The 14818-nt window shown below is 42.8% G+C and overlaps 1 protein-coding gene across 1 annotated transcript in view; it reads right to left on the minus strand.

Moving 5' to 3' along the window:
• LOC114440235 (junction plakoglobin-like) overlaps window positions 1–14818 on the minus strand; it is a 52400-nt gene that overhangs the window by 9115 nt on the left and 28467 nt on the right. The window contains exons 2-10 of the mRNA XM_028412567.1: window positions 11092–11140; window positions 10744–10977; window positions 4466–4719; window positions 4141–4379; window positions 1913–2114; window positions 1690–1834; window positions 1499–1602; window positions 1246–1365; window positions 265–483 (exon numbers count right to left, since the gene is read on the minus strand). Coding sequence (XP_028268368.1) covers window positions 265–483; window positions 1246–1365; window positions 1499–1602; window positions 1690–1834; window positions 1913–2114; window positions 4141–4379; window positions 4466–4719; window positions 10744–10977; window positions 11092–11107 — 1533 coding nt within the window. The 5' untranslated portion in view covers window positions 11108–11140. The remainder of the gene's footprint in view (window positions 1–264; window positions 484–1245; window positions 1366–1498; window positions 1603–1689; window positions 1835–1912; window positions 2115–4140; window positions 4380–4465; window positions 4720–10743; window positions 10978–11091; window positions 11141–14818) is intronic.

Here is a 14818-nt window from a genome sequence, read left to right on the forward strand (position 1 = left end):
TGCGCCAGTGGGTGTTGTCACAGCTGAAACACTTAGAGAGTGGAGCATGATGGGAGATGTGTCTCATGGTGTGTGTGTTTGCTTGTCTGTATCTGCTTCAGCACAGCGGCACAAAACCCCCGCCTCCCGACAACATAACAACACTTTCAGTATCATTAACAATGTTCCTTCTGACTTTTCCTCCTCTCTTCCTTTGCTTCTATCGAGCATAATTACCCGCTCCATTACATGGCACCTCTGCCGGTTCAAACCACCTCTCCTCACCTTTACCACAGGCCAGTAGTGGGGTTGCCCCAGCAGCTTGACGACAGCTGGTATACCATAGTGCAGCCGCACGGCATTCTGGGCCAGCTCAGCATCCTGGTGGCGAGAGGTGAGGTGACGCAGGGCGCAGATTGCCGGCTCGGCGACATCTTCTTTTTCCCCGGCACGAAGCACAGCGTGGATCAACGCCTCCACCCCACCATACTGAGTCACCAGAGTCTGAGGGAAAACAGAGGGAACAGAAGTCTTCATGGGAAATGCAGGTGAGCAGTGAGTCATTTGCAGCATGAAAACAAGTATGCTGTTGAAGTTCTAACACAAATTAGCAATAATAAACACACGGCTTGTGTGTATAAACTGGAGCGAAAGCAAAGCCAAAACACATGGTAAATATAAATATGATAGCCCATGTCACTTTTGCACATTGATTGTCTGAGGTGATGAGTATACACGTCCATTAACTACACACCCGTGGCACAAACACACACAGACAAGACTTTCACTTATGCTGTATATTTTCTCTGCCATGCAGAGCTTTTAAAAGCACTCAGATCCCATAATGCTACAGGCATTTTCTATAAATGTTCATTAAGGTGTTTCTTTGCACATTAATGCCACATGCATAAATATGAATTCATAAAAGCCCAGGAGACTCGCGTCTAACCTGGTTAAATATATACTCACAGGAACAGTGCTTTTACTCATTTACATAAAGTGGGTTTAAACATGTGCTGTGTGTTTCAGAACTTTTAACATTTTTTAAGTGCAGGCATCTGTATTTTTATGAGCCCTCACACCCTAAAATCAACAGGTTGGTGCTTCTGGACCATCCCAGAGTGAAGAAAAGAGGCTGTGTTGTAGACCTGACAGCATTGTTTAATTCAGAATAATGTATCCCAGTGTTCCCAGAAGAAAAAAGGGACGAATAATCCTTAGCTTGGAGATCTCATTTATCCCGATCATACACGTTATAATGTTTACCTTGTTGCGTGAGTTATTACAGGTGAGGTTGGATAGGATGCCTGTAGCGCAGGTCAGCATGTTGACGTCATCTGACCCCAGCTGGGTGACCAGAATCTGCAGCAGGCCGTCTAACCCCTCCTGCAGAATGAGGCCAGTCAGAGAGCCAGGATGAGGCAGAGCAGTATGGTAAACAATGGTAACAATTTCCTCTAATTTCACTATATCTGTGATATTCAGCAACACTGGGCGGTGTGAGTGCATCAGCGTCTACCTGTTTGGTTGCAGCGTCTGACAGGTTGCGGAGCGTCCACAGACAGTTCTGGATCAGGCGTTGGCTGGAGCCTGTAAGGTGTTGGCCCAAAGCCTGCATACCGCCTGAGGACAGACGTGAACATACATGTGCATGCTATAGAAATATCTACTCTGAATTTTCCTCTTTCATGTTCAGTGATGGTGGCATACCAGCTTCTACTATTGCTGGCTTATTGCTGGGACAGACAGACAGCACTTTGAGGACACGGCTGGTGGTCCAAAGCAGCTTCTCATAGTTGTAGTTCCTCATGATGAACACCAGACCCTCTGGGCCTCCATTAGCTAGAATAATCAACTGAAAAGAAACAGGAAGTAGGAGAGGTTATTGTCTAATACAAGGATATCCTTCCCACCACCCAGGCCCTCTCCTCACTTTGCTCTCCTGGTTTCCGTAGGACAGGAGCTGCAGACAGTCTGTGGTGATGGCCAGGAACTTGGGGTTGCTCTTTTTCAGTAAGGGAACCATCCTCTGCAGGCCATCTGCTAGACGCACAGCCATCTTGGCCCCCTCTTGATGCAGCAGCAGGTTGTGGAGGGTGGTGATGGCGTAAAATAAGACTGATTCCACAGGCGAACTGCATGATGAGATAGAGAGAGAAGGATACAGATTTGTATAAAGAAACCCCACGTTGAAGAGCTTTATGTAATTTATATAAGCTTGTTTTGTAGTGTATGTGCCTCCCAGCTGCTAAGCTGCCACCCCATAGCATGATGCTGCCACCACTATGCTTTGCCACAGGGAGCCAAGGGATAAGCCGGGCCTGATGTTCATACTTGGGCCAAAAGTTTCCCCATCAGACCACAGATTCTTTCTTCCACATGCTCTCGAAATCCCCTCAAATGTCATTTGGCAAACTCAAAGCAGACTCTCATCTAGCCACTCTACCATAAAGTGCTGCTGAGATGCTTGTCTTTCCCACAGGGTTTCCCATCTCTGCCGAGGTTTGCACAGACTTTAGAGCAATTGCATTGAAATACCATTAACCATTAACCATTCAAATCTTTCCTTGCATGAATACATCTAACTGCATACAACAGATCAAGATAAACACCTAAAGAGCAGATATGTAATCTGTTATTACTGCAGATATCTGGCTTTTATCACACATGAACTTTGACAGTAGGAGGATGCTTTAGAATAAAAAGAATAAAAAGGAAGAGGAGTTTCATGATATTAATGCCTATTTCCTGTCTAACCAGATTACTTATTACCACACGCACGCATACACACAAGCATAAAGGCTTCATTATGCAGAAGGTTGCCGGGGGTGACAGTAGCAAAGAACAAACCTGAAACCTCTTGAACAAAATAAAAGAGAGGGAGGGTAAGGGTGGGTGAGCTTGTATTAACAGGGGTGAAGAGGGACAAGGAAGGAAAGAATGGCTGCATGTTGATAGCATTAATGGAAGTCATGTACACCAAACAGGGATGCTTTCTGTGAAGCTTTTATTTTTTTATTATTTTTTTTTCTGTTTTAAATTGAATTTCCTCTCATTTTTCTGTCTGAATTAAGCTTCTGAATCAATTATGAGTGTGAATTATCCTTCTCTGTTAAGCCTCAGTGTAAGGGATTAACTCCACAGCCCTGCCTGGGGCTTGAAAAGACCCCATATTTGGTGCTGAAATTGAAGGCTCGCCTGTTAGTGTCATCTCTTTACAGTTTTTGGTTGACCTCTTGTTGCCACATTAGAGACTGGAAGCCATTCTCAAAAAAATAAATACATACACAATATCAAATTAAATAAAAGCTTTTTTATATTTACACTGAAGAACCAAAACATTAACACTCACACATTAAGTAGATTATCTTCTAACTATGGCACATGTGAGGGTCTGGAATACAGCAGACAGTAAGTGAGGTTTTGTGAGTTTTTAGTCAGCACATTGGATGTGCGAGATATGGATAGGTGTAAAAACCTGAGTGACTTTGACACGTGCCAACACATTATAGCTCGATCTGCAAAAACTACAGGAGCCCTAGGCGGACAAACCAGCGACAAGGTGTTGGGTACCCAGAGCTCAGTGAAGCACAAAAAAGCAACAAAGCTGTAACAGAAAGGCTGCTAGGGCACACACCAAGTAATGGACATCTGGTGACTGAGTAATGGAAAGGACTCCAAGTTCAATGTTCCTTTTTCTCTTACATGACATGGTTGAGAAGACAAGTTTGTTCCAACCTAATAAGGTAAATGATGGAATACATGCCAGGAATTAGTGTAAATGTTACAAACCTGCTATTCTAATGTATTCATTGCAATGACATTCAGGACTTCTGTCAAAATATATGAAAGAAAAAATGTTCAGAGACGTGCTTGAACAAGTCCAACCAACAGCAGGTCCTGCTCATGGAGGCTCTGCTGCTGATAGGGCACCTGCAGAGCCCGGGCTAAAGTCCATGTCTCAGCAGGTTGTGGATTATTTTGGTGGCACACAGAAGACTAACAGCGTGATAGGCAGGGGTCATAATGATCATTAGTGCCAGCTTTAACTCCTTCCCTCTATGTCACAGTCATATTCCAGGTCTTTAGAGAATGAGAGGGACAGTATATTAACCATGTAGGTAGAATATTTAGGTGATCAATCAGCTCAATGTTGCTTACCTTAGCATGCGGACCAGTGCAGGTATTCCCCCAGATTTGAAAATGGCCATGAGTCCCTCCCTCTGGTGTGACAGGCTGTGGAGCACACTGGCCGCACAGCGAGCTGTCTCCATGTCAGCTGCTGTCGTCATGGCCCGCACCACGGCTCCCACCATAGCTGGGGACTGCACCAGCACCCGGCGACTGGCCTCTTTACGGGTCAGCTGATTGACAATCATAGCTGCCTTGTTCACTACAACCTAGAGAGCAGAGAAAGACACTGTCAAAAAAATGTAATACAAGTATGTACGTCTGAAAGCTCAAACCCTGTGTGACAATGTTTTACCGGATCCTCGTCTGCCAGCAGCTTGGTTAACTCTGGCACTGCTCTGGTGGCCAGCTCGGCGTCATCCTGGTAGTTTATTAGGTGGACGATAGCCGTCTTTAGCAGTTGGGAAGGTTCAGCCAGTCGCTGCACGTTGCTCTGCTGCGAAGAGTCTGACTGGACAGGCATGGCTGCCTCTCCCTCCACCAGGGTCTCAGGAAACATGGCAGCTCTGACGCGCTGAGCCCGGGTTAGTGAGTACTGGGCTTCTAAATCTGTCGGAAGAAAATAAAAACAGAGAATGAGAGCCTGATTCTGTGTGTGTGCCAATGGGTGAGATGGGTGAACCTCTGGACCGGTGATAATAAAAACAAACTAGGATTACCGCCCCACGGTTGAACACCTTCACAAAGCAGATAAGTTCCATCCACATCTGTCCAGAAAGGCAGTATGTAAGACATGTAGTGGAGACTCTGAAGGGGAACTTCAAAATGCATTAGGTGCTAAAACGGATGTCAGTAAATGGACATGTTAATTCCAGTGGGAAAACCAAGACGTGGTGAAAGGCCTGGCTACTTTCCCTTTAATTATTTTAATTATTTCAATGTGTTTTTTTTTAATCATATTCAGGTTTTTTGTTTGAGCCTTTCATTGTTGATTAGTCCTAATGATGCAGACTGTGAAGCATGACTGCACTTTTTTTGTGTACTTCACAACAACTACTTGAGGATTGTGCCCCTGAAAACCACTCCTTGCTCTCTTTAGGACTTCGGAGGTGAATGCAAACAGTACTTAAACCTTTCAGATGCAAAACACGGTGCAGCTAATTAGGATGATAAGTATGTATTTATGTACTTAAACTTCACAAGAAGAATACGCGGAATAAATATCTGAAATTAACTGAGAAGAATATAAGCATCTGCTGTCGAACCTGGAGGGTGGTTTTTAATGCGCTCTAAATGGTTGCTGGATGATGTTTCTTGTTGAGCCTCAGGTGCTTTCATCATTAAAGATATTTCGCAGTCGTGCCTAAGGAGGACTAACTGCTTGATGGATGACTTAATAATCTCAGAGCTGTTGACAGACTTGCGATATTCAACCTTATTAGTCTCAGACTCAGGAGGGCAAATGTTTCTTTGGAAGCAAGGGAAAGAAATCACCTGTATGTACGGTGCAATGGTGGTGGGGGGTCAAATTTGTAGCCCAAGGAATTCAACAATGTGCTCTAAAAGTTCTACAAAATCCAACAAAAGGTTAGAATTTGTCAGATTATGGATGGAACAGTACATCAAACATGGTGCGTTCAAGAGCCATTGGATAGTTCGAAGTCAGACAAAAGTACAGCACATTGTTCCCCCGAACGCAAACAATGCATCAAGCTGTCGTTTTTTTCTGAAGCCGACAACAAAATGTACATCAGGATGCTCAGTTTTGTTTTCATTTGGCATAATTTGCATTACAACATCACATTAGAGCAGGTGTTCTATTTAAGGGTTGTATAAGCATGACTTAATGGGAAATGTTACTTCCCTAGCTATGAATAATGTCTTTGACACCTGTAAGAAAAAAAGTGCGATCATAAGTTGCTGCTGCCTCAAGGGCTGACATAAAAGTGCTAAACTGACAGAGCCGGATGTTTGAAAAATCTGTAGATATCTCTGACAGGATGCTTTCAAAATAATGCTACGCTTCAAACTCCAGTCTCTGTGCTACCAAAGGACCTGAGTCTGTTTCTGTCCTCTCAGAGGGCAAGATGATTAGAAAATGTCTAGAAAGCAAAGCAAATTGTCTCCTCTGTCCGGAGCGAGGGATACAATGAGCTCAGTCCTTAGCAGCTCGGCCAGCTAACATGGCTTTAGGTAAGAAAAAGAAGCTCCTGTTATAATCCCAGCAGGACTGGTGACAAAAGTCTAAAGCAACCAATCTGGTTTTATCGGCCAACTTGTGTGGGAAATTGTTCAATTCTAAAAAAAGTATTATTTTCCTTAGCTTCGAGCACCATTTCTAATGGCATTACAATCTCCACAGATATTTTGTTGCACAACAGGTGGTCGTCCAAATAGAGCTGTGTTAGTAGTACACAGTTAAAGCTGTTCTCCTGTGCCCGGGCATAGTGAGGACCTTTGTGATTTAGGGGCATGGATTGGTTTTAGGCCAAAACTAAAATAAAAATCCATCTCTCTGTGGAATTAAAGCCTTTTATTGAACCTTCTTAGATGACACACAAAGAAGACGTTTCACACACAAAGAGAAAAAGGTGATAATTAAGCCTAAGGCGCCATGTCTTCTTTTGGGATTATCTCCTGGGATTAAACATCAGTTATTTTCTCTGTGTGTCACAAAGCAGAGCGTGACACAATAAAAGCACTGATTGTAACACAATGCTTATTTCACTGCAGTGAAATTAGGGGAGTTTACAGTGTTCTGACAGTGTGTAGACATAATTAGGAGAAGGATCTGCAGGAAACCAACAATACTGATTTAAGCCCTGTATGCTGTATATATTTCATACAGATGCAATTCACATCCTTGTTCTGATGAATTCTTTCTTTTCTTTTCATTTAAAAGTTCATTTGAAGTCCTAAAATCTCACAAACGTGGACAATGGAGACAGCTGGAGCACTGATCAAAAGGATTAAAAAGCCATAAATCGCTCCGGGCTCAACAGTAAAACACTGGATCATTACTGAAAATTCCCTCAAATATATATTTTCTAGTCAAATGCTGTTTTTCTCTTCTTCAGCAATCTTTTTGTGTTTATTTTCTCCATAATGTCTTGAAATTGGTGGGACTGCGTAACCTCTGTGCTCTTCATAGTGATTAGCTTCATCATCAGTTGTTGATTTAGCATCTTTTCACTGCTGTGTTTTGCACTGTAATCCAGAGTTTAGCCAGAATGCATGCATCACTGGCAGCAGAGGCCTCCCTGCGGGCCCCGCTGCTGTCTTTTGACAGGTTTCAGCTGCTGTGCTGTTGAATCAGGCGCTTTCATTAATTACATGCATTTTGATGCTGCAAAATTTAAAACTGCACCTTTGACATGAACTGCTTGCACACATCATAACAGAAATCTTGGAACAAAAATTGGAACAATAAAATAAATAAAATCAGGATTCTTTTATTTCCCCCGCGATATTCGTGTCTCTGAAAAAACTGTTGGCATCATGGATAAGAGTTGAGTATATTTATATATTGACCCGCTCGCAGTGACTTTAACATTTACCAGGGCTGACAGATTCATCGCTGGTCTGACAGATGGCTTCATTCAGCCTTTGGATGAGACTTCTGGAAGCCCAGATATAATGATTATGTGATTAGCATGTTAGCGTGACTCATCGGGCGAAGCGCTGGTCGACACAATTTCCAATACTTCAAGGAAGAAAGAGAAATAGAGGAAGATCTGCTGCACTCTAAACCTGTCTTCAAAGAAATCCTTGACAAATCAACAGTGTAAGGCCAACCCGGCACTTACTGATTCAAAAACACCATTGCCTTCAAAAGTATAAATAATATTTCACTTTTATTTGTTAGCAATTCTTCCCCTTTGGATAAAAGCCACACAAAAAAATCATTTTTGATGTTGGCTGGCACCTCAACCCCAACGTGAAAGTACAAGATCCTCCTGTCAAAACGTATAAGAGCAGGATTCAGCTGTCAGCGGTGTGGACAGTTTGAACTGTGCCTGCCACAGAACTCCAGTTGTTAGGCTACATATAGAACTACAACTATAACTACGTCAATCTACGTTCCCACCCTCACCTACAGTATATGCAGCTGCGAATACAAGCGGCCGAAATGAGCTTTCTTCGAAGGGTGGCTGGGCGCTGCCTTAGTGATAGGGTGAGGAGCTCGGTCACCCGAGTGGAGCTCGGAGGAGAGCCGCTGCTCCTCCACATCGAGAGGAGTCAGCTGAGGTGGCTCGGGCATCTGTTTTGGATGCCTCCTGGACGCCTCCCTGGTGAGGTGTTCCGGGTTTGTCCCACTGGGAGGAGACCACGGGGAAGACCCAGGATGCGGTGGAGAGACTATGTCTCTTGGCTGGCCTGGGAACACCTCGGGATCCCCCCAGAAGAGCTGGAGGTAGTGTCTGGTAAGAGGGAAGTCTGGGTGTCCCTGCTTAGAGACTATAGCTACATGTGTTGGAGTGATGTCAGCCAACACCTTTGAAGTGCATTCAAAGCTCACGTGTGGCTTAAAGCTGCAGCACAAAATGTTCCTCTTCTTCTGCTTGATGCTGACTAAGATGGCAGCAAGTACTGAAATGTGTAATTATAAAGGCAACATAATAAAGCAGGTAGCCGAGCTTCTGAACCGTGAAAATTCAGCTTCATGCTGAACTGCACACAAGTGGTCACAAAGAATGACCTCCTGCCTAAAAAATATCAATACAGATCCCATGTCAAGTGGAGAGGAAAGCCATCAGCCAAATCGTGCACAAGCACATTCTTATTAACAGGAACAAAGATTTCAATTTCAGATTCAAGCACCATCAACTGAGGAGGAGGATTTATTTTGAATATGAACATTTGGCCCAGTGAATAATTGTATCATTTCAAGTGTCTTCACACCTGTTATTTCACATCATGTGTTTATTGGTGCCATGCACATCAATGAGTCAAACCTCCACCATCGACCAACCTGGAACTAATACAGAGAACAGGGACTGAGCCGCAGGTATAAAGATCAGACACGTTCTACTTCTTCTTCAGGCGTAAAGCTCACATGAATGGGAAAGAAATTAATAACATTTATGCGTTTCATTGGTCTTCTATAGACAGCTTTAGAGTATCATGATTCTGACCGGTTTTATTGACATGTTTTGGCTTTTGGATCGCTAATCCTCGACCCTCGGGGGAAACATACCGACATGCAGAAGCCGATTAAGAAAATCAATAAGTTCCTTTTGCTTTTTCCACTTGATACTCCAAATGGAGTGAGTCAGAACGATACGACTTCCAGCTTCCATTCATTTTTTAAAAGTGCATATGTGAATGCTAAGAGACTTACTGTACACTGTGATTTAAGCCCTCCGGAGAACAAGGAGGAGCTGCACCGGCACTCAACACATCCTGATACTTGGGCTGCTTTTCTGCTATTGTGCGTTCACTTGTATCACTTCCACAATGCATATTTTAATTTTAAAAGCTGTCAAGCTGTAGTGCCATTCAAGCTAGATTTTTTTTATATATCCATTTGTAAAGAAAATTCATCTGCTTAACCAAGAATACCAGTTTAGTCTAAATGTAACTGCAGATTTCTTCAGACATTAAACACATTAGACATTTTTAGACCCCGGCAGATATTATTGAAGGTATTATTGCACTAGCTAGAAAACTAATGCAGTGTCTGCATACAAAGGGACCAAGAATAAAATAAGTGTGGGCCTCAAACTGAACCTTGGGGTACTCCACATTCAATTCTTCCAATTGCTTAGATGGACTAAAAAAAACTGGGACTAGAGAGGGTGGTGGCTATGATATGCTAATCACTATAGTAAGCACAGAAGGGTCAAGGCATTGTGTTGTGATGACAGCTGGAGAGTGTCAACAATATGAAGAACAAAGAAAAATACAAGGGCCCCAACTATATTCAGCACTTTCAAGGATTCACATCTTTGGTAAGACTGCATGTGGGAGTTTATATGAATAGAATTAGAAACTAGAAAAGTACAAGCACCACAGTGTCAAACTGAGCTTAAAACAGCAGTCTGTTTCACCTAACAGCACAAGTGTGACAGGAAAGTTTGTAAATTGTGAGGGATTATTTTCAGGAGAAGACTTTTTTTTTTTTTTATTTCTTCCCCCCGGGTGTCAGATGATTGGCGGGAAGCAGAGCGTAACAGAGTGAAATGAGGATGAAACACAAAGTTTCTTTGTAATTACTCTGATGGATTATCTCACACGGCGGAAGTTGATTTCATAGTGAAGACAGATGAAAGGGAGGCGAGGAAAGTAGAAAACAAGCTCTGTTACCTGCAGCTACTTGTGTCTCAGTGTGTTACACTTTCCCTATTTTTTGGCGCATTAAAGCTGCACAAATCAATTTTTATAAATGAATCAACTGTTATAAGTTTAATCAAAAATCCACTTCGTAGTGTTTGAGATAATTTTATGTGTCAGGAAGGGAAAACAAAAAAAAATAAAACAAGTTAATACTGTTAAAGCAGCATTTGGTTACATGAGGTTACATCATTCTCTCTGTGTTAGACAAAAACAGGAATCACAGATTCACCAGAAAGAACACGCTGATGAAAGCTAGTGTTAGCACAGAACAACAGGTTTTTGGTATGAGGTCTGTACCTGTAGGGCTGTCTGGTCCTCCGGCTGCTGTGTCTCCGCCTCCCCCCGCAGTGGATGCAGTGGGTGCGTTGGCAGTGCAGGTCGCAGTACTGCTTGTGTATTTCTTGCTGCCGCTGTACTCTGTGCTGCTCTCGTCGTCACGCGCAGTGGTGGCTCCTGATTGGATGCCGGAGTCTGAGGCGTAGTAGGTCTGCTGCCACTCGGCCACCTTGACCACACTGTCCGCCTCACTCACTACAAGGAAAAACACACAGCTTAGTGTTACTTCCAACACTACAGCTACTACTACAAATACTTCCTAATATTACTCATGATGATATCCTGTCTATTACTTGCTTTGACACTTACTTTGCATGGACATCATCTTCGTCCACTGGTGCCTTCACTGACCTCTGACCTGCAGAGAAGGAGAGAGGAACTATCAGGTCCGCACGCAGACTTGCAAGCAAGATTCATGCTAATCCTCTTCTTGCGGATTAGGCATTAGTCACCATATTCTGCACAAACGTTAATATGTCACAGAAATAGACTTATATATGTTACACGTTTTGGGTTTCATTCCTCAAAAGAATAAGTCAGGGCCAAAAGCGTCTGAGCCTACACAGCATTACAATGACCCTTAATTAGATGTAAAGTTCATAGATTTCTAAATATGGAAAAAGGATGAAGTTAAACTGTTTAGATAATTTCCCATAATGTCATGTCTGCTGTATTGTTTGCACAATCATGTTCGATGCTTAATGCTACAGGATTTTTTCCTAATTCTGACTAAACAGTATGCTGTGCTTTTCAGCGTCTACATGCCAGAACAAATATGTGTACTGTAGCCTTTTCAATGCAATAAATGTGATTCCTATATACAGTAATTTAAAATCACATATTAAAAATTTGAACTTGTGGTTCTAAGAATCGGGGGTTTTTAAAATCCATAATAATCATAGAGAACGTGTGTACGATGTCTGAGTCGTAAAGATTACAGAGCTTCCAATTTACCATTACCTAAACATATTTTTTTCCCATAAAGCCAAAAAGTGCCGTAGGTGCAGCTGCAAGTCAAACAAATGTCAAAGTTGTGAAGCACATAAAACTCCAGAGAGCACGCTTATCTAAGTCCCAGGAGCCATGGCTGGTGAAAGGTCAAAGCGTCTCTCATCTTCTATGCCAAGAGCCCTTCACAGAGCCCACGGCCCCGTGGGTATATACACTGAAGCTCAGAGGAAGATGAAGTGTGTGAGTGCACGGGACGTTTTCACACTCCTGTATCTATCAGTCACACAGGCTATAACAACACAATGTCCTGACCCAAGTCTCCTGCAGGTCTCATGTTTTCCAACATTAGCTGACATGACGAATAAAGACGGATATATTTCTTTCAAAAAAATAATGGAACTTGTGCGACCTGCAGTCCATCACTAATCACTTGGGTGAACCAGGATTTCCTCCCCTAGGAAATACATATTAATAATAATAACAGTTGGAGGAACTGCAACTAAGATGATGTGCTTTTGTGCTACAGTGTGATACGTTCCCACCCCCTAGTGGTGGGAAAAACATACTGCACTGTGAAAGTTTTATGTCTAGTGATGTGGGAGGCCCCAAAAGATGAAGAGGGACATTCGATATGAAGATCATGTCACAGCGTTTTCTCATCAGGCACTAAAAAGCTACACAACATATAAAACCATCACCCCCCAGCTGTCCTACTTCCTACACAGTGTGTGTTTGAGGAGTGAAACTTAAGACTAGCGCACTAAAAAGAGTGTCTCATTTCCACACTCACTAATTTATCCAGTATGTCCTGTAGCATAGGACTGCACATGTGGGTAGTCTGCATTGTCACGATCCATGAACTGAATGATAAAGTATGTGCTTGCTCAATTTAAAGGTTTAAAATCAATTGTCTCTTAGATATTTTGCACATGGGAGATACCAGCGGGGGCACTGGAACTTACAAATATGGCAGAAAATTAAATGTACGATTTTTCACCTTGTTGATTAAATTAACATCGACCACTGTGTCTGATGGTTGTGCATGTTAATCAATAGAGGCAGTCTGCAGGAAGCAAGCTAATCATTAGCAATGATGAGGACTGCAGCTCTTATTGATGGCTAATGATATAATGTCAACTTAGACCAAGATAAAGCTCGGTTCACATTTTGTAAAGATTTTTGCCTTGTGTAGCTTTTTAATGTGAGTTCTATGAAAAGAACTCAAAGAAGAGTGCTGTTGTCACAACAGGTCGGACTTTTTAATACAAAATGAATGTCAGGATTTTTTCAGGCTAGTATGCCCCTGAATCTTCTTGCATATCTACATTTTTAGTACCATTTTTTTGCCATCGCACCCAACCTTTCATGTGTCTTCCTCATTGTGTCTCCTCATTTTAAACACCCGCTCTGTGTGGCAGTGCACCGTGTGGCCTCCCGAGCAGACTGTCAGTGTGGTGTAAATTGCTCTGAGCCTCCATATGTTTGTTGAAGTCCCTGCCTAATTAAAACTGAGCAGACTCTGTAGGATACATGTAGAGTTAAAATGTCATGGAAAGTTTTGTCACTGGTGTTTGGAACACTCTCCCTCAATGGTGTGTATGTGTGTGTGTGTGTGTGTGTGTGTGTGTGCAAAGAGGAAACACGAGCTGAGCTGAGGAAATGGAGAAGAAGGTGAGCTGGTGATGAAGAGTGGAGGTAGAGGAAGAGCCAGGGGAGTAGTAAGAGAATAACACCACTGTCAACCATACCTGGTCTAGTGTGTGTGGTAACATTTAAGCCGCCATCTACACTGCTGTTAAGCAATCCCATTCCCCATGTAGCGATGAAAACAATGTCTAATTCATGAATTGAGACTGAGGCCGGTTCACTGGTTTCTGATTACAGTACCTCCACATGGAGTGTGATACAACGCAACAATCTGTGGATCTGTAATTTGGGTTTCAACAGGATGATGATGATGAGGATGAGGATGAAGGAATATATGTATTTTGGTACAAATTCTTCTGTTTACACAGGGACAAGGTCTATTATGAAGGTTGATCTGGTCATTCTAAAGTTTTTCTGCATTCACTGCAGTGATAAAATTACATGACAACATTCATTCATTTAATAATTTGTTATGCTTGTAAAGCTACAGTAAAGGATCATCCGAATGTAACCAGTGCAAAGGCTACAGAGCAGCTAGAGCCTCAGTTCAGGAGGTTGAATCATTTCCCATCATGGGAAAAAAAAGGGTCCACCTAACTCCAGGTTAACCTGGCTGGGGCCTTTCTGTGTGTCTCGAGCCACCTATTGACAGCTGGGATAGGCTCATCTGCAGGACAACCCTCTTCTCATTATAATGATTTTTTTAGATATACTAAAAAATAAATGGAATATTCCATGACTGAGTTTTTGAAGAATAACCTTTATGGACTGTATAATTTTTAAAAAATGAATAGCCCTAACACTAACCACACAGATGTAAAATATGAGGTGTGTGGATGGAGATGCGGGGGACTGCAGGCTTGCAGGCAGAAATAATGGAGAAGCCACCGTGAGTGACGTTTTGACAGCTTAAATGGCACCTTGTTCTGCTTCGATAACAGCCGTGTAGCGTGTGGGTGTGACTAAGACCGCGTGCACGTGTTCTCTGCATGTGGGTGTGTGTGTGTGTGTGTGTTGCGAGCCAGTGCAGAGCATGTGTATAGGTTTAAGCTTGTGTGATCCTGTGCCTCCTGCGGCTGTGCGTGTCCATGCGTCTTTACCGTCCAACCAAAGAAAACAGCTGTTTATCTACATGTGGACATATTAATGTGATCTTCTGTCGTTTGCACTGTAACACGGCTCAATGATGAAACATGAGATGCATGAATATGAAGTAATAGTGTCACATATGCACACGTGTGCATCTACTCATCCCCTTAGGGTACATGTGCACATGCGTGCCTGCATGGGAAAACGTTTCCTGTCAGACATGTCCTGAAAAGCTTACAGTACGAACACACACATACTCTGTTCTATCACACAGAGTGTGCACGTCATGCCACACGACAGCACAGCATGAGGCGTCGAAGGTTGGAGATTTATGGAGATTTATTAATGG

This window comes from Parambassis ranga, chromosome 8 (assembly GCF_900634625.1).
Source record: "Parambassis ranga chromosome 8, fParRan2.1, whole genome shotgun sequence".
Lineage (NCBI taxonomy): Eukaryota > Metazoa > Chordata > Actinopteri > Ambassidae > Parambassis > Parambassis ranga.